Source organism: Rhinoderma darwinii, chromosome 1, assembly GCF_050947455.1.
Source record: "Rhinoderma darwinii isolate aRhiDar2 chromosome 1, aRhiDar2.hap1, whole genome shotgun sequence".
NCBI classification, from domain to species: Eukaryota; Metazoa; Chordata; class Amphibia; order Anura; family Rhinodermatidae; genus Rhinoderma; species Rhinoderma darwinii.
In genome coordinates this window covers 303,373,712-303,392,610 of record NC_134687.1, presented here as the reverse complement: position 1 = coordinate 303,392,610, position 18,899 = coordinate 303,373,712, and the positions used below count along the sequence as shown (strand labels likewise).

Here is an 18,899-nt window from a genome sequence, read left to right as displayed (position 1 = left end):
TAAAATATACAATAACTTTATATGTACAGTCGTGAGAAAACAAAGTACACCCTCTTTGAATTCTATGGTTTAACATATCAGAACATAATAAAAAATACATCTGGTTCTTAGAAGGTCCTAAAATTAGGTCAATACAACCTCAGATGAACAACAACATATGACAAACTACAACGTGTCATTATATATTTAACAAAAACTAGGACAAAATGGAAAAGCCATAAGTGGAAAACTAAGTACACCCCATGAATTAATAACTTGTAGAACCAACTTTAGCAACAAGAACTTGAAGTAGTCGTTTTCTATATGACTTTATCAGTTTCTTACATCGTTCTGGAAGAAATTTGTTCCACTTTTCTTTATATCGTTCAGTTCATTGAGGTTTGTGGGCATTCGTTCACGCACAGCTCTCTTAAGGTCCCACCACAGCATTTCAATTGGGTTGAGGTCTGGACTTTGACTGGGCTATTGCATACCTTGATTCTTTTCTTTTTCAGGAAGTAACGATAAAGTAACGATAAAACCAAGCACACCATTGTTTTTCTTGTGAAATTCTCGATAAGTTTGATGTGTCACATGACTCTCTTCCCATTGAAAAAACGAAAGTTGGATACAAAATGTCCGTCTTCAAAATGGCCGCCATGGTCAACACCCAGCTTGAAAAGTTTCCCCCCTCCCATATACTAATGTGCCACAAACAGGAAGTTAATATCACAAACCATTCCCATTTTATTTAGGTGTATCCATATAAATGGCCCACCCTGTAGATTTGCTGGTGTGCTTGAGATCATTTTTCTGTTGCATGACCCAGTTTCAGCAAAGCTTTATCTGTTGGATAGATGGCCTTACATTTGACTAGAATACTTTGGAATACAGCTGAGTTCATGATCGACTCAATGACTGCAAAGTGCCCAGGTCCTGTGGCTGCAAAACATGCCCAAATCATCACCCCTATACCACCGTGCTTGACAGTTGGTATGAGGTATTTTTGCTAATATGCTGTGTTTGGTTATCTCCAAACGTGGCAATGGGCATTAGCTAGTTTCTCCAGCACCCGAGACTCCAGGAGGAGCCCATGACGTCACTCTCCATATGTGGCAGGGACCTCAGGGGCTCCCTCTGGGAGTGGAACCCGACTGTTGCCGACACTCTGGCTGGGGATTCCTCTCCTGGAGGAGCCCCTGGCGTCACTGTCCATATATGGACAGGGACGTCAGGGGCTCCCTCTAGAAGCAGAATGCCAGCCAGAATGCAGAGACTCTGGCCGAGGATTCCGCTCCCAGAGGGAGCCCCTAACGTCCCTGTCCATATATGGACAGTAACAACATGGGCCTTTCCTGGAGCGGAATCCCCTGCCAGAGCAGCTCTGTCTGGGGATTCCGCTTCAGGAGGAGTCCCTGACGTCACTGTCCATATATGGCAGGGACGTCAAGGGCTCCCTTTGGGAGTAGATACCCGGCCGGAGCATCGGTGCCCCACCCACCTTCCTTCTTAGTTGCGCCCGGGGCACATGCCCCGCCTGCTCTCCTAGCTGCGCCCCTGGCATTAGGGCCTAAGATGTCCACTTTGGTCTCGTCTGCCCAAAGGACTTTGTTCCAGAAGTATTGAGGTTTGTTCAGATGCAACTTTGCAAACTTAAGCCGTGCTGCCATGTTTTTTAGAAAGAAGAGGCTTTCTCCGGGCAACCCTTTCGGACAAGCCATGCATGTTCAGTCTTTTTCTAATAGTACTGTCGGGAACTTAAACATTTAACATGCTAACTGAGGCATGTATAGTCCAAGATGTAGCACTTGGGTTTTTTTACAATTTCTCTGAGCATTGCACGGTCAGACCTTGGGGTGAATTTGCTGGAACATCAAATCCTGGGAAAGATTGTGTAAAGGATCTGCCAGGCACTACGTCTGTGGATACTCCCAGGGTTAATCAGTCGACACCTGAGGCCAGACCTCTTAGACTGACACTGGCTCCCACCAATCAGGGTGGCAGGCTCAGGAGTGGGAGAGCCTATCGCGGCCTGGTCAGTCGGAGTTAGCTCCGCCCCCTGTCCATTTATACCTGCCGTTTTCTCTTCCTCATTGCTTGTTATTCTTCTTGGATTCCTGGCCCCACTGCTGCCTTGCTCCAGCCTGCTTCTGCCGTGCTTCTGCCTTGCTTCAGTTCCCGCTTATCCTGCTTCGCTCTGCCCCTGGCTTGCTTCCTGCTCCGTGCTCTGCGTTTGTATACTCCACTACATCCTGATCCTGACTGGCTCGTTCACCACTCCGTTTCCTCACGGTCTTCCGTGGGCTACTGCCCCTTCCCTTGCTTGTTCCCTGTTTGTATCCCCTTGCACTTAGTCAGCGTAGGGACCGCCGCCAAGTTGTACCCCGTCGACTAGGGCGGGTCGTTGCAAGTAGGCAGGGACAGGGCGGTGGGTAGATTAGGGCTCACTTGTTCCCTTCACCTCCTTCCTGCCATAACAGATTGTCAACTGTCTTGAATGTTTTCCACTCGTGAATAATCTTTCTCACTGTAGAATGATGGACTTGAAATAGTTTGGAAATGGCCTGATAACCCTTTCCAGATTTATGGGCAGCAAAAATTGCTTCTCTAAGATCATTGCTGATGTCTTTCCTCCTTGGCATTGTATTAACACATGCCTAAATGCTTCAGATCAGCAAACTGACAAAACTTCTGCCTTTCTAGTGGTGGTCACACTTGCTGATGATCAATGAATCAACGGCTTTTGATTAGCAGCACCTGGCTGCTACGTACCCTCTGAATTCGTATAGAAGCAGTAAGGGTGTACTAAGGCTGGGTTCACACGACCTATTTTCAGGCGTAAACGAGGCTTATTATGCCTCGATTTACGCCTGAAAATACAGCTCCAATACGTCGGCAAACATCTGCCCATTCATTTGAATGGGTTTGCCGACGTACTGTGCCGACGACCTGTAATTTACGCGTCGTCGTTTGACAGCTGTCAAACGACGACGCGTAAAATGACTGCCTCGTCAAAGAAGTGCAGGACACTTCTTTGGACGTTTTTGGAGCCGTTTTCTCATAGACTCCAATGAAAACAGCTCCAAAAACGGACGTAAAAAAGGCTGCGAAAACGCAGAGAAAAACACGAGTTGCTCAAAAAACGTCTGAAAATCAGGGGCTGTTTTCCCTTGAAAACAGCTCTGTATTTTCAGACGTTTTTGGTCACTACGTGTGCACATACCCTTAGTTTTTCACACATGGTTTTTCCATTTTGGCCTAGTTTTTGTTAAATAAATAATGAAAGTTAAATTTGTAATTTGTTGTTGTTCATCTGAGGTTGTATTTACCTAATTTTAAGACCTTCTAAGGACCAGATTTATTTTATTATGCTCTGATACGTCAAACCATAGAATTTAAATAGGGTGTACTTTGTTTTTCTTATGACTATATATATGTATATATATATATATATATATATATATATATATATATATATATATATATATAGATATATAGATATATATATATATATATATGTATGTATATATAGGCAAAATGGAAAGCAGCAGCACTCACAGTGAAAAAAATGATGAATGGGTGCCAAGCAACTAGTCCTGATCAATGGACTGTATAATATAGAAAAAGAAAGTCCTGCAGCACTCCAATAGAATGTAGAAAACGGTGATTTATTCAACCAACATCAGACAATGCAACGTTTCAGTCCTGCAATAGCACCTTTCTCAAGCTTGTCTGATGTTGGTTGAATAAATCACAGTTTTTTCTACATGCTATTGGAGTGCTGCAGGACTGTCTTTTTTATTTTTTTCTATTTATAAAGGCAAGACTATTGTTACAATTTGAATTGACAGTAACACATAAATGGTGGTACATTCGTATTAATAAGTTAAATAGTACCGCTATACTGTGCACATAAATAGTGCCACTATATCAGACCCCACAATAAATTGAGATAACAAACTAGATTCCAAAACTAATACTTCATACCAGACCCTAAAATACATCCAGACTTTAGACCAGACCCCAAAAAACATCTAAACTTTAAATCTGACCCCAAAATTAATTCAGACCCCATACCCTTAAGTTAATTCAGATCTCAGACCAAACCACATAAATTAATCAAGCCCAAGACCAGACCCCTAAGATAATCAGACCCCAGACGCCCATCTTAATTCAGACACCAGATCAGACCAAAAAAATAAGACTTGACATCAGAACATATACTTACACTCTTCAATCCTGGCTTTTCTTCAACTCCGGGTGCTTTAAAATGTTGAGGAGGTCCATGCTGCACCCCCTCAACATTCTGTGCCCGGGCAGCTTTCCCCTAGTTACTCCATGGAGACATATTAGTGTATATTGCTCTCTGACAATGCAGATAGAGACTATGAATAACTTCTACTCAAACAGATGTGTTTTCTTTGCAGGTTATTGCCAATCATCACATGCAGGCAATCTCCTTTGCATCAGGAGGGGATGTGGTAAGAGATCTTTCTTTATAATAAGTCCACTGTATTCCTAGGTAAAGGAAATGAACTAAGACACTGACAATTTCCTTTTCTCTGCTAGGACACAACGGATTATGTGGCATATGTGGCCAAGGACCCTATCAACCAGAGAGGTACATAGTGCTTTTGTTGCTTGAAAAAGAGTTTCTTGCAACTTTGTCATAGTATTCAGTCGTGTTATTGTCATCTTTGCAAATGAAAAGTTGCGGTTTTTGCTCTATTACTCCAAGATCCATGTCTAAGGCTGTATTAACAGTTTGTGCTGTCCTAAGGACAGACTGACGCTGCCGTCATATTGTTTTCACAGGCTTATGCCCTACTCCTATCCATCAGGAAATGATTTCATTATCAAAAATGCTCGGTTATGAAATATGCCATTCCCTTATACAGAAACATTAGCTGAATTATATATTCATCTTCGGGCCTGCAGCATGCAATTGACATCGGCCTCCCACTCTGCAGCAAAACTGTTGTTGATTGGCTGATGTCTTTTGTACGCTACAGGCCTAGTGCTGCCTCTCTTTCCTACATGTAAACATTCATACCTGACAGCCTGCAGCTCCCCTCACCTCCCACTGCAGCTGCTGTTTTTGTTTGCAAGTATTTGATATCTTCTGCTGATATAATTGAAAGGCTATGCACACCTTCGAAAGTGATTGTTTTTTGGTGTGTTTGTTGCAACTTTCAAATTTGTTTTTATTACAAATTCTTTTTACTTTTTTAGATAAAGCTGCTCTGTATTCTCTATACAAAGCAGCTGTATCTAGTGCTAAATCCTGTTCCCGTCAGGTTAGCGGGATTGATGGATTCAGTGGGATCCACCTATAATCTATCACATCTAAATTATGAACTTAGAAGTAATGGATAACAGGTGGATCCTATGTGATAGATTACAGGTGGATCCTGCTGACACTGAGGCTGGATTCACACAAACGTGGCGTTTTTGCGGACGCAAAAACGCTGCGTTTTGCGCGCGCAAAAATCACTTGCCAGCTCCGTGTGTCATCCGTGTATGATGCGCGGCTGCGTGATTTTCGCGCAGCCGCCATAGAGCTGATTCTAGCCGACGTCAGTCACTGTCCAAGGTGCTGAAAGAGTTAACTGATCGGCAGTAACTCTTTCAGCACCCTCGACAGTGAATTCCGATCACCATATCTAGCAACCTGTTCAAAAAAAAAAAGAGGTTCGTACTTACCGAGAACCAGGAGAAAACAGCCCCGTCATTTCAGCCGTAACGGTATGTGCAGGCGCTTGAACGCCGCGTCCCTTAGGGATGTAACTGGAGCTGGTTTTCCATGGAGTCCATAGAAAACGGCTCCATTTACGTCTGAAGAAATGACATGACACTTCTTTGCCGCGGGCGTCTATTTACGCACTGTCTTTTGACAGCGACGCGTAAATATACGCCCGAATTACGTCCGTAAATAAGCCATGTGAACATACCCTAAGACCATCAGTCCCGCGGACCTGACGGATTCAGGTCTTAGTGCATTCAGTGAACGATACAGCTGCTCTGTATACAGGATACAGAGCAGCTGTATTTCAAAAAGTAAGAATTTTTAATAAAAATTCATTTGAAAGTTGCACCAAACACACTGACAGAAATTTTTCTTAAAAAAACAAAACACTTTTAAAGGCTTACATAGGCTTCAACAACAAAATGTTTAAAAAAAAAAAAAAAAAGATGTTACAGCCCTTGGGACAGTATTGAAGATGTAAAATGCCCCTAATTCTAATATAGCTATTATATGCCATGTTCACAAATGCCAGTCTAAAAACAAAACAAAAAGATATGTGGTGACACAGTAATTTTCAGAATATAAGCATTTATAGATTGTGTATATCAGCAAATTAGGTTAATGAACAGTTTCGATAATATATCTATCCATAATTTATTTGAGTGGTTCACACAGGGCAGATACGCTGGGTAAAAGTACACAGCTTATCCGCCCTGGCGGCCGCAGGGAATTCCAGCTGAAAAGCTGCACCAAAAATTGTGATTACGTTTTTTGACCGGAATGTCCGCTGCAGAAAACTGCACGTAAAAGAAAAAAGATTCCTACTTACCCGTAGCCATGGCAACGCGTCCCACTACTGTCCTGCAGCCGGGGCCCCCTGGGATTACATTTCGTCCCACGTGACCGCTGCAGCCTGTGATTGGCTGCAGCAGTCACATGGGATGAAACATCATCCCTGGACGCTGGGCTGGACACAGGAGCAAAGAATTCTGGGTAAGTATGTTTTCTTTTTTTCAGAGTTACGATTTTTGCATTTAAATTGCAGCTTTCCTGCAACAAAAATCGCAACAACTGCTATTTGTTGTGGATTTTTACCTCCCATGGAATTCAATGGGGAAAACCCGCAACAAAAAAGCAGTGATTATGCAAAAAGGCTAGGTTCACAGGTAGTGTCAAATACTGCAGATTTTCTGCAACAGATTTCGTTGTGGAAAATCTGCAGCATAATGCAGTAGCAGTAGAATGGATGTGACACGCTGCGTAAATGATAAGCGGAAAAAACACTCTGAAATTGACCTGCGGTGCGTTTTTTTAATCCGCAGAATGTAAATTGTAATATTTGTTGCAGGTTTTCCCCATTGAATTCATGACGTTTGACGTTTCATCCCATGTGACCGCTGCAGCCAATCACAGGCTTCAGTGGTCCCATGGGATGAAACGTCAACCCAGGAGGCCAGGCTCCAGGATGGCAGTGGGACACGTCACCATGGCTACGGGTAAGGCCAGGTTCACACGTAGCGTAAATACTGCAGATTTTCATCCAAACGCTGCGGTTTTTTAATCCGAAGCATGTCAATTGTATTTGCGTAATCGTTTCTTATTTTTTTGCGGGTTTTCCCCAAATTAATTCAATAGAGAGGTAAAACCCGCAACAAATAGCAGTTGTTGCGATTTTTGCAGTGGAGAAGATGCGATTCTGCAAGATTATACTTAGGGTATGTTCACACGCAGTGTTTTAAGACGTAATTCCGGCGTTTTACACCTCCAATTACGCCTGAAAAAACTTCCCTAATACGCCTACAAACATCTGCCCGTTGCTTTCAATGGGAATTACGATGTTCTGTTCCCACGAGCCTTTATTTTACGCGTCGCTGTCAAAATACGGCGCGTAAAATGATAGCTCGTCAAAAGAAGTGCAGGACACTTCTTGGGACATTTTTGGAGGCGTTTTTCAGTGACTCCATTGAAAAACAGCTCCAATTACGTCCGTAATAGACGCCGCGAAAAACGTGAGTACTTGCAAAAACGTCTGAAATTCAGTAATTTCCGACGTATTTTGCGTTTGCGTGTGAACATACCTTAAGGGTATGTTCACACGGCCTATTTTCGGCCATTTTTCGGGCTGTAAACTGCCGAAAAATCGGAAGCAGAACGCCTCCAAAAAAACAGCCCCGAAAAAGAAGTGCAGGACACTTCTTGGGACGTTTTTGGAGCTATTTTTCATACACTCTATTGAAATAAGCTCCAAAAACGTCCGTAAAAAACCCAGCAAAAAAAGCAGCGAAAATCGCAAGTGGCTTAAAAAACTTCTGAAAATCAGGAGCTGTTTTCAAGCAAAAACAGCTCCTGATTTTCAGATGTTTTTGTAGCTGTTTTTCGTGGCGTATTTTACGGCCGTTATTGGAGCTATTTTTCAATGGAGTCAATGAAAAACAGCTCCAAAAACGTCCCAAGTAGTGTCCTGTACTTCTTTTTCGCGGTCGTCTTTTAAGTGCCGTATTTTGACAGCGACACGTAAAATTAAGCCTCGTGGGAACAGAACACCGTAAATTCTATTGCAAGCAATGGGCAAATGTTTGGAGGCGTAATGGTGCCGTTTTTTCAGGCGTAATTCGAGGCTGAAACGGCCCGAATTACATCTGAAACCACTGCATGTGAACACACCCTCACTCAGAATTCTCTGTTCCTGCGTCTAGCCTGTCCTTCAGGGAAGACATTTAATCCCATGTGCCTGCTGCAGGGGTCTCATGGGATGAAACGTCAACCAAGGAGTCCGCACTGCTGGACGGCAGAGGGACGTGTCGCCATGGCTACAGGTAAGTATGAAACTTTTTTTTTTTAGGTGCAGTTTTTTGCAGGGGACATTCTTGCCGAAAAACTGCACCACAATTTGGTGTGGTCTTTCGGCTGGAACACCCAGCGTCCGCCAGGGGGGATACGCTGTGTACTTTTACCTTTTAAACAGCACATCTGCCTTGTATGAACATACCTATATAGTGCGGTACGGTTTATACATATCACATGTGAGACACATAAAGTTATAGCCAGGAAGAAGGTTTAGATTTTATACCGGGGCCTTTTTTTGATTTATTTGTTTTATCATGAAAATAAGAATAACAACTTTATAAACAACCATAAACTGATTGTTGTTCAAAAACTAATGCAAACTTAGTGAATTTGTATAGGTACAGACACTGAACAAGCAGAAAAAGCTAATAGATTTCAACACAGTAGCCTGGAGAATTGTGAATCTAGTTCTGGATTAGGATGGGTTATAATATAGGCTGTAACCCAGGATCAGTACTAGAAAAGCTATTTAATGTATGTACAAAACTACTCAACTTTTATATATATATATATATATATATATATATATATATATATATATATATATATATATATACTACCGTTCAAAAGTTTAGGGTCACTTAGAAATGTCCTTATTTTTGCAAGAGAAGCATAGTTTTTTTCAATGAAGATAACATTAAATTAATCAGAAATACACTCTATACATTGTTAATGTGCTAAATGACTATTCTAGCTGCAAACGTCTGGTTTTTTATGCAATATCTACATAGGTGTATAGAGGCCCATTTCCAGCAACCATCACTCCAGTGTTCTAATTGTACATTGTGTTTGCTAACTGTGTTAGAAGGCTAATGGATGATTAGAAAACACTTGAAAACCCTTGTGCAATTATGTTAGCACCGCTGTAAACAGTTTTGCTGTTTAGAGGAGCTATAAAACTGACTGAGCTAGTTGAGAATCTGGAGCATTACATTTGTGGGTTCGATTAAACTCTCTAAATGGCTAGAAAAAGAGAGCTTTCATGTGAAACTCGACAGTCTATTCTTAGAAATGAAGGCTATTCCATGCGAGAAATTGCCAAGAAACTGAAGATTTCCTACAACAGTGTGTACTACTCCCTTCAGAGGACAGCACACACAGGCTCTAACCAGAGTAGAAAGAGAAGTTGGAGGCCCCGCTGCACAACTGAGCAACAAGACAAGTACATTTGAGTCTCTAGTTTGAGAAATAGACGCCTCACAGGTCCACAACTGGCAGCTTCATTAAATAGTACCCGCAAAACGCCAGTGTCAATGTCTACAGTGAAGAGGCGACTCCGGGATGCTGGCCTTCAGGGCAGAGTGGCAAAGAAAAAGTCATATCTGAGACTGGCTAATAAAAGGAAAAGATTAATATGGGCAAAAGCACACAGACATTGGACAGAGGAAGATTGGAAAAAAGTGTTATGGACAGACGAATCGAAGTTTGAGGTGTTTGGATCACACAGAAGAACATTTGTGAGACGCAGAACAACTGAAAAGATGCTGGAAGAGTGCCTGACGCCATCTGTCAAGCATGGTGGAGGTAATGTGATGGTCTGGGGTTGCTTTGGTGCTGGTAAAGTGGGAGATTTGTACAAGGTAAAAGGGATTTTGAACAATGAAGGCTATCACTCCATTTTGCAACGCCATGCCATACCCTGTGGACGGCGCTTGATTGGAGCCAATTTCATCCTACAACAGGACAATGACCCAAAGCGCACCTAATGCAAGAACTATTTAGGGAAGAAGCAGGCAGCTGGTATTCTATCTGTAATGGAATGGCCAGTGCAGTCACAAGATCTCAACCCCATAGAGCTGTTGTGGGAGCAGCTTGACCGTATGGTACGCAAGAAGTGCCCATCAAGCCAATCCAACTTGTGGGAGGGCCTTCTGGAAGCATGGGGTGAAATTTCTCCCGATTACCTCAGCAAATTAACAGCTAGAATGCCAAAGGTCTGCAATGCTGTAATTGCTGCAAATGGAACATTCTTTGACGAAAGCAAAGTTTGAAGGAGAAAATTATTATATCAAATAAAAATCATTATTTCTAACCTTGTCAATGTCTTGACTATATTTTCTAGTTATTTTGCAACTCATTTGATAAATATAAGTGTGAGTTTTCATGGAAAACACAAAATTGTCTGGGTGACCCCAAACTTTTGAACGGTAGTGTATATATATATATATTGTGAGGGTTTAGCATCAGGAGAGGTTGGTACAGCAGTTTCTTAGTAGCCAGAGACAGGGACACCGTGCATTAAAGTTTATAACAGGGCTTTGCCTGTGTTTTATTCTTGTCAAAGAAACAGCCTCTTGTACAACAAGGCAAAATACAAAATAAATCCTGCTCGGCTGAGCACTAACTAAACAAGATATTATCTAACTATACCAAGTGCCTTCCTACCAGGCACTGGACACAAAGTAACACAGGTCTTTACTCACATAGAATACAGGCTACTCCAGACTTAGTAGTCTCCGGTCTGAGTCAGGGGTGAGACTCTCACACACTGTGTCTGCACCTTTTTATATACAGGCTGCAGGTGCAGCTAATTGAGCAGCAGCCTTGTCCTACAAACAGAGATGGACTAGGGATTGGGGAACCTGCCCTGCTCTTCCCCAATTCAACTCCAGGCCCTTTTCCCGGCTTTTCCTTAAGCCGAGATTTGAAAGCTAGAGCTTTCTATTGCAAAAATACTCATTCCCTGGAGTCTAGGATACATATGACAGGATTATAGGGGAAACGTACCTTCCCTTAATGACTTTACCTGTCACTGTCTCACATACCCTCTTCCTCTGTTCGAGCCCGTGGGATCGGACACATTTAGCTACAAGGCAGTGTGTCCTAGACAAAGCGTCAGCATTGCCCTGCAGTTTTCCTGCTCTGTGTTCCACAGTATATTTGAAGTTCTGCAAAGTAAGAAACCACCGTGTAACTCTTGAATTTCTCTCTTTAGCTTGACACATCCACGTAAGAGGAGAGTGGTCTGTAACCAACCTAAACCAACGACCCAATAAATAATATCTCAGGGACTCAAGTGCCCACTTAATTGCCAAGCACTCCCGTTCAACTATGCTATAGTTTTTCTCAGCCGGGGTAAGCTTTCTGCTCAAATAGGTCACAGGATGTTCCTCATCACCCACCTCTTGTGACAGAACTGCTCCGAGCCCCACATCAGAAGCATCAGTTTGGACAACCTTTTTGAAGTCAGGAGTGACTAAGACTGGTTGGTTACACAGGGCCAGTTTCAACTCTTGAAAGGCGCTTTCAGCCTTCGTGTCCCACTTGACCATGACAGACTTACTTCCCTTGGTAAGATCTGTCAGGGGCGCTGCTGTGCTGGCAAAGTTTGGAATGAACCTGCGGTAATAACCTACAATTCCTAGAAAAGCTCTGACCTGCTTTTTGGTTGAGGGCTGGGGCCAGTTTTGGATAGCCTCAACTTTGTTGACCTGTGGCTTTATCACCCCTCTCCCAATTATGTACCCCAGATACCGTGCTTCCTCCAAGCCTAAGGAACATTTCTTTGGGTTTGCTGTTAACCCCGCGGCTCTGAGGGAGTTTAGTACTGCTTGTACTTTTGGTAAGTGGCTTTCCCAGTCATCACTAAAGATTATAATGTCGTCCAGATATGCCGAAGCATACCGACGATGGGGTTTGAGGACTATGTCCATTAACCTTTTAAAGGTCGCTGGAGCCCCATGTAGCCCAAATGGTAAACAAATATATTGAAACAGACCATCCGGGGTGATGAACGCAGTTTTCTCTTTGGCGCCCTCCGTGAGGGGTACTTGCCAATAGCCTTTGGTTAAATCAAGTGTTGAAAAATACCTTGAATAGCCCAGTCTCTCTATTAACTCGTCAACTCTTGGCATTGGGTATGTGTCAAACTTTGACATCTCATTTAACTTGCGGAAGTCGTTACAGAAACGTAATGACCCTGTAACGGCAGGGGGTAGGGAGACGGACAAGTGAGCCCTAATCTACCCGCCACTCTGTCCCTGCCTACTTGCAACGACCCGCCCTAGGCGACGGGGTACAACTGGGCGGCGGTCCCTGCGCTCAGTAAGTGCACAACAAACACGACAAACATACAAGGAACACAAGCAAGGAAAAGGGGCCGTTGCCCACGGCAACACCGTGAGCAACCAGAGTGGTGAACGAGCCGAGTCAAGCCAGGAGTGTGCGAGGTACAAAACGAAAAGCAGAAGAGTAGTCGGTAAGCCAGGGTCGGTATGGAGCAGGATCAAAAATAGCAGGAGCTGTAGCTGGGCCAGGAACCACAAGGAAGGAAACAAAAGCAATAACAAGCACCGAGGGACAGGAAGTGCAGGCTTAAATAGACCGAGGGCGGGAGCTAGCTGAGTCTGGCCAGGTTACGATAGGCTCTCCCACTCCTAAGCCTGCCAGCCTGAATGGTGGAAGCAGGAGTCAGTCTCAGGGATGTATTCTCAGGTGCTGACTGATTAGTTCTGGGAGTTAACCCCGCAGTGCCTGGCAGATCCTTTACAGTACCCCCCCTTTTATGAGGGGCCACCGGACCCTTTCTAAGTGGACCTGGCTTACTGGGGAAACGCAGGTGGAACCTCCTGACCAATACCCCAGCGTGAACATCCCGGGCGGGTACCCAAGTCCTCTCCTCGGGCCCGTATCCTCTCCAATGGACCAGGTACTGGAGGGAGCCTTGGACCATCTTGCTGTCCACAATCCTGGCCACCTCGAATTCCACCCCCTCCGGGGTGAGGATGGGAACAGGAGGTCTCCTCGAGGGAGCCAAGGACGGGGAGCAGCGTTTGAGGAGGGAGGCATGAAACACGTCGTGTATCCGAAAAGACGGGGGTAACTCCAGCCGGAAGGAGACAGGATTGAGGACCTCAATGACCTTATACGGCCCAATAAACCGGGGAGCAAACTTCTTGGACGGAACCTTGAGACGCAAGTTCCTAGACGACAACCACACCAGATCCCCGACCATAAACAGGGGGTTAGCAGAACGTTTTTTATCAGCCTGAGTTTTTTGTACGCTCTGGGACACCTCTAGGTTTTTCTGAACCTGGGCCCAGACTGTGCACAGTTCCCGATGAACGACCTCTACCTCAGGATTGTTGGAACTACCAGGTGAAACGGAGGAGAACCGTGGATTAAACCCAAAATTACAAAAAAAAGGAGAGACCCCAGACGAGTTACTGACCCGGTTATTAAGGGAAAATTCGGCGAGGGGAATGAAAGAGACCCAATCAAATTGACAGTCAGAGACAAAACACCTTAAGTATTGTTCTAGAGACTGATTAGTCCTCTCCGTTTGGCCATTGGTTTCAGGATGGAAGGCAGAGGAGAAGGACAGATCAATCCCCAACTTCATACAGAAGGCTCTCCAAAACAATGAAACAAATTGTACCCCTCTGTCCGAAACAATATTGACAGGGACCCCATGGAGACGCAGGATGTGTTTGACAAACAAGGTAGCCAACGTTTTGGCGTTGGGTAGTTTCTTGAGGGGCACAAAGTGGCACATCTTACTGAAGCGGTCCACCACCACCCACACCACCGACTTGCCTTGGGATGGAGGCAAATCGGTGATAAAATCCATGGAGATATGTGTCCAAGGTCTCTGGGGAATGGGCAACGAACGCAGTAAGCCCGCTGGTCGGGACCTGGGAGTCTTGGACCTAGCACAAACCTCACAAGCGGCGACGTAGGCCTTAACGTCTTTAGGCAACCCAGGCCACCAATAATTTCTGGTAATGAGGTGTTTGGTACCCAGGATGCCTGGATGGCCAGATAGTGCGGAGTCATGATTTTCCCTAAGTACCCTTAGCCGGAATTGCAGGGGAACAAACAGCTTGTTCTCAGGAAGGTTCCCGGGAGCTGCACCTTGATCAGCAGCAATTTCAGAGACTAAATCAGAATCGATCGAGGAAATTATTATACCTGGAGGCAAAATACAAGCAGGATCTTCCTCCGAAGGAGGGCTGGCCATGAAGCTACGCGACAGTGCATCAGCCTTAATATTTTTAGACCCAGCCCTATAGGTAACCAAAAAATTGAATCTGGTAAAAAATAACGCCCATCGAGCTTGTCTCGGGTTTAGCCTCCGGGCAGATTCTAGGAACACCAGATTCTTGTGGTCGGTAAGGACCGTTACCTGGTGCCTAGCCCCCTCCAGGAAGTGGCGCCACTCTTCAAATGCCCATTTAATGGCTAAGAGTTCGCGGTTGCCAATATCATAGTTACTTTCAGTTGGCGAAAACTTCCTGGAGAAGTAGGCACAGGGGCGGAGATGGGTGAGGGACCTGGTACCCTGGGACAAGACAGCCCCCACTCCCACCTCAGATGCGTCAACTTCCACGATAAATGGCTCCATTTGGTTGGGCTGAACCAGCACCGGGGCCGAGACAAAGCACTTCTTAAGGACCTCAAAAGCCTGGACAGCCTCAGGAGGCCAGTGGAGGAGATCAGCACCTTTGCGAGTAAGGTCCGTAAGGGGCTTAGCGATGACCGAGAAGTTAGCAATAAATCTCCTGTAATAATTAGCAAACCCCAAAAAACACTGTAACGCCTTCAGGGAGGCAGGTTGGACCCATTCCGCCACAGCCTGAACCTTGGCGGGGTCCATGCGGAATTCATGAGGAGTGAGGATTTGACCCAAAAATGGAATCTCCTGTACCCCAAACACACATTTTTCGGTTTTGGCAAACAGTTTATTTTCCCGAAGGACCTGGAGCACCTTCCTGACATGCTCCACGTGGGAGGACCAGTCCTTGGAAAACACCAGTATGTCATCAAGGTACACTACCAGAAAAATCCCCAGGTAATTTCTCAAAATCTCATTTATGAAATTCTGGAAGACCGCAGGGGCATTACACAACCCAAAGGGCATGACGAGGTATTCGAAATGGCCTTCGGGCGTGTTAAACGCAGTCTTCCACTCATCCCCCTCTTTGATGCGAATAAGGTTATACGCCCCCCGTAGATCCAATTTAGAAAACCATTGGGCCCCCTGAACCTGATTAAAGAGATCAGGAATCAAAGGAAGGGGATACTGGTTCCTTACCGTGACCTTATTCAGGCTACGGTAGTCAATGCATGGCCTAAGACCACCATCCTTCTTCCCCACGAAGAAGAAGCCAGCACCTACCGGAGAAGAAGAGGGACGAATGTAACCCTTGGCCAGGGATTCCTGGATATACACTCTCATAGCTTCACGTTCGGGACAAGAAAGATTAAATATCCTACCCTTAGGAAGCTTAGCTCCTGGTACCAATTCGATAGCGCAATCGTATTCTCTATGAGGAGGTAACACTTCGGAGGCCTCCCTAGAGAAAACATCAGCGAAGTCCTGAACAAACTCGGGTAGCGTATTCGCCTCCTTAGGGGGAGAAATAGAATTAACAGAAAAACATGACGTACAACATTCATTACCCCATTTGGTTAGCTCCCCAGTATTCCAGTCAAACGTAGGATTATGCAACTGCAACCAGGGAAGACCTAGCACAAAATCGTACGATAATCCCTGCATCAACAGTACAGAGCATTGCTCCAAATGCATGGAGCCAACAAGGAGTTCAAAAACAGGGGTATGCTGTGTAAAATAACCATTAGCAAGAGGAGTGGCGTCGATACCCACTACCGGGACAGGTTTAGGCAAATCAATAAGAGGCATAGCAAGGGACATAGCAAATTCCACAGACATGATATTAGTAGAGGACCCTGAATCCACGAAAGCACTGCCGGTAGCAGACCTACCACCAAAAGAGACCTGAAAGGGAAGCAAGATCTTAGTACGTTTCATATTTACGGGAAATACCTGTGCGCCCAAGTGACCTCCCCGATGATCACTTAGACGCGGAAGTTCTCTGGCTGCAACCTTACGCTTAGGACAGTTGTTCACTTGATGCTTGTCGTCCCCACAGTAGAAGCAGAGACCATTCTTCCTGCGGAATTCTCTACGTTGTTGGGGGGACACGGAGGCCCCGAGTTGCATAGGTATCTCTGAATCTTTCGGGGAGGAACGAAGCAACGGAGCTTCGGGAGGCATCATGGGGGAGTCGGAGGAGAAAACACATAAACGTTCACGTTGTCGTTCCCTGAGACGTCGGTCAAGTCGTATCGCTAAAGCCATAACCTGGTCTAGGGAGTCAGAAGAGGGATAGCTAACTAGCAGGTCTTTCAGGGCATTCGACAGACCCAACCTAAACTGGCACCTTAAGGCAGGGTCATTCCACCGACAAGTTACGCACCACTTCCGAAAGTCAGAGCAATACTCCTCAACAGGTCTCTTACCCTGACTTAAGGTCACCAGCTGACTCTCGGCAAAGGCAGTCCTGTCAGTCTCGTCATAAATAAGTCCGAGAGCAGAAAAGAAACAATCAACGGAGGAAAGTTCAGGGGCGTCAGGAGCCAAGGAGAAGGCCCACTCTTGGGGCCCTTCCTGGAGCCGGGACATAATTATACCCACCCGCTGGCTCTCAGAACCTGAGGAATGAGGCTTTAAACGAAAGTAAAGCCTACAACTCTCCCGAAAGGAGAGAAAAGTCCTCCGGTCCCCTGAGAACCGGTCGGGCAACTTGAGGTGGGGTTCAAGAGGTGCAGTGCGGGGAACTACCAGGGTAGCATCAGGCTGGTTGATCCTCTGAGCCAGGGCCTGGACCTGTAGGGAGAGACCCTGCATTTGCTGAGCCAGGGTCTCACGGGGATCCATAGTGGTGTCAGGGACCAGGGGTAGACTAGGTATGGGCTTGTTATTATGTAACGGCAGGGGGTAGGGAGACGGACAAGTGAGCCCTAATCTACCCGCCACTCTGTCCCTGCCTACTTGCAACGACCCGCCCTAGGCGACGGGGTACAACTGGGCGGCGGTCCCTGCGCTCAGTAAGTGCACAACAAACACGACAAACATACAAGGAACACAAGCAAGGAAAAGGGGCCGTTGCCCACGGCAACACCGTGAGCAACCAGAGTGGTGAACGAGCCGAGTCAAGCCAGGAGTGTGCGAGGTACAAAACGAAAAGCAGAAGAGTAGTCGGTAAGCCAGGGTCGGTATGGAGCAGGATCAAAAATAGCAGGAGCTGTAGCTGGGCCAGGAACCACAAGGAAGGAAACAAAAGCAATAACAAGCACCGAGGGACAGGAAGTGCAGGCTTAAATAGACCGAGGGCGGGAGCTAGCTGAGTCTGGCCAGGTTACGATAGGCTCTCCCACTCCTAAGCCTGCCAGCCTGAATGGTGGAAGCAGGAGTCAGTCTCAGGGATGTATTCTCAGGTGCTGACTGATTAGTTCTGGGAGTTAACCCCGCAGTGCCTGGCAGATCCTTTACAGTCCCATCTGGTTTTGGAATCAATACAATGGGACTTGACCACTCACTTTTTGACTCTTCAATAATCCCAAGGTCTAGCATTTTCTTGACCTCCTCAGATATGGCTTGTCTGCGAGCTTCAGGGACTCTGTATGGTTTCAAGTGGACCCGAACCTGAGGCTCGGTCACAATGTCATGTTTTATTATACTAGTCTGTCCTGGCAGTTCTGAAAACACGTCTGTGTTTCTCTGCACAAACTCTTTTGTCTCCTGTTTCTGTGGCTTTGCGAGGGATTCTGACACATACACATCTGGCTTAAGACTATAGGGGGGTACTTACTGCCACGAGGGTCTCTCTTTCCATGGCTCAATTAAGTTTACATGGTATAACTGCACTGTCTTCCTTTTACCTGGTTGGTAAACTTTATCATTTACATCCCCCACCTTTTCAATTATCTCATACGGCCCTTGCCATCTAGCAAGAAATTTGCTTTGTACGGTTGGCACTAAGACCAACACTCGATCACCAGAGTTTAAATTTCTAACTTTAGCAGTTCGGTTATACACCCTGCTCTGAGCATCCTGAGCTTGCTCCAAGTGTTCCTTAACTATCGGCATGACCGCAGCGATTCGGTCTTGCATCAACGTGACATGCTCAATTACACTCCTATAAGGTGTGGACTCTTGCTCCCAGGTTTCCTTGGCTATGTCCAGGAGACCACGGGGTTGTCTGCCGTATACAAGTTCAAAAGGAGAAAACGCTGTGAATGATTGAGGAACTTCACGTACAGCGAACATCAAATAGGGCAGAAGGCAGTCCCAATCCTTCCCATCCTTACTAACCACCTTCCTCAACATGCCTTTTAATGTCTTATTGAATCTTTCGACAAGACCATCAGTTTGAGGGTGATATATAGAGGTACGCAGGTGTTTAATTTTCAGCAGTTTACATAATTCCTTGGTGATTTTGGACATAAAGGGAGTTCCCTGATCGGTAAGGATTTCCTTAGGTAAACCAGTACGGGAAAACATGTAAAACAACTCTCTTGCAAT

The 18,899-nt window shown here is 45.4% G+C and overlaps 1 protein-coding gene across 1 annotated transcript in view; it reads left to right on the top strand.

Moving 5' to 3' along the window:
• Positions 1–18,899, top strand: part of SHC2 (SHC adaptor protein 2) — a 74,100-nt gene that overhangs the window by 18,054 nt on the left and 37,147 nt on the right. Inside the window, exons 5-6 of the mRNA XM_075851127.1 lie at positions 4,407–4,460; positions 4,549–4,600. Coding sequence (XP_075707242.1) covers positions 4,407–4,460; positions 4,549–4,600 — 106 coding nt within the window. The remainder of the gene's footprint in view (positions 1–4,406; positions 4,461–4,548; positions 4,601–18,899) is intronic.